Source organism: Entamoeba nuttalli, assembly GCF_000257125.1.
Source record: "Entamoeba nuttalli P19 unplaced genomic scaffold asmbl_9037, whole genome shotgun sequence".
Taxonomy (NCBI): domain Eukaryota; phylum Evosea; order Mastigamoebida; family Endamoebidae; genus Entamoeba; species Entamoeba nuttalli.
In genome coordinates, this window is record NW_008579426.1 from 131 (window position 1) to 648 (window position 518).

At 22.8% G+C, this 518-nt stretch overlaps 1 protein-coding gene across 1 annotated transcript in view; it reads left to right on the plus strand.

Moving 5' to 3' along the window:
- Window positions 1–324: 324 nt before the first annotated feature.
- The window catches only part of ENU1_192160 (hypothetical protein), a gene marked incomplete at both ends in the record, with an annotated part of 1,158 nt that continues 964 nt past the window's right edge, over window positions 325–518 (plus strand). The window contains one exon of the mRNA XM_008861842.1: window positions 325–510. Coding sequence (XP_008860064.1) covers window positions 325–510 — 186 coding nt within the window. The remainder of the gene's footprint in view (window positions 511–518) is intronic.

The following is a 518-nucleotide window of genomic DNA, read 5'->3' on the forward strand; positions in this document are numbered from 1 at the left end:
TTTTTACATTTTTATTTGTCATAAAATTACATAACAATTATTATTTGTTAATAATCATAAACAATATTCGATGTTATTTCTTATCGAAAAATAATTTTTATTTACGATATATTTTTACAAAAGGAAATAAATCAAACAAAAGTCAATAGAATGATGTTTTGTATTTCAATAAAACCAAACTTACAACTTGTATAAATTATTTTTATCGCAAAATATAATAGTTTGTAAGTATTTATATCAAAATCCAAATATAAAACATTAAACATCATTTAATATATTGTCTGAAATAGAGTATTTAAATCGTTGGTAACTACAAAATAAACAATGAGTGTATCAGAAGATAAACCAAAACCAGCGAAATTCCTTTTAATTGGAGAAACAGGTACTGGTAAAAGTTTACTTGGTAATTTCATTTTAAAGAAGAAAGATGATATTTTTAAAGTAGGTGATACTACAAAATCAGAAACAAAAGAAGCTGATGTAAAATCTGGAGAAGGAGAAAGAAGTGATGTAACTGT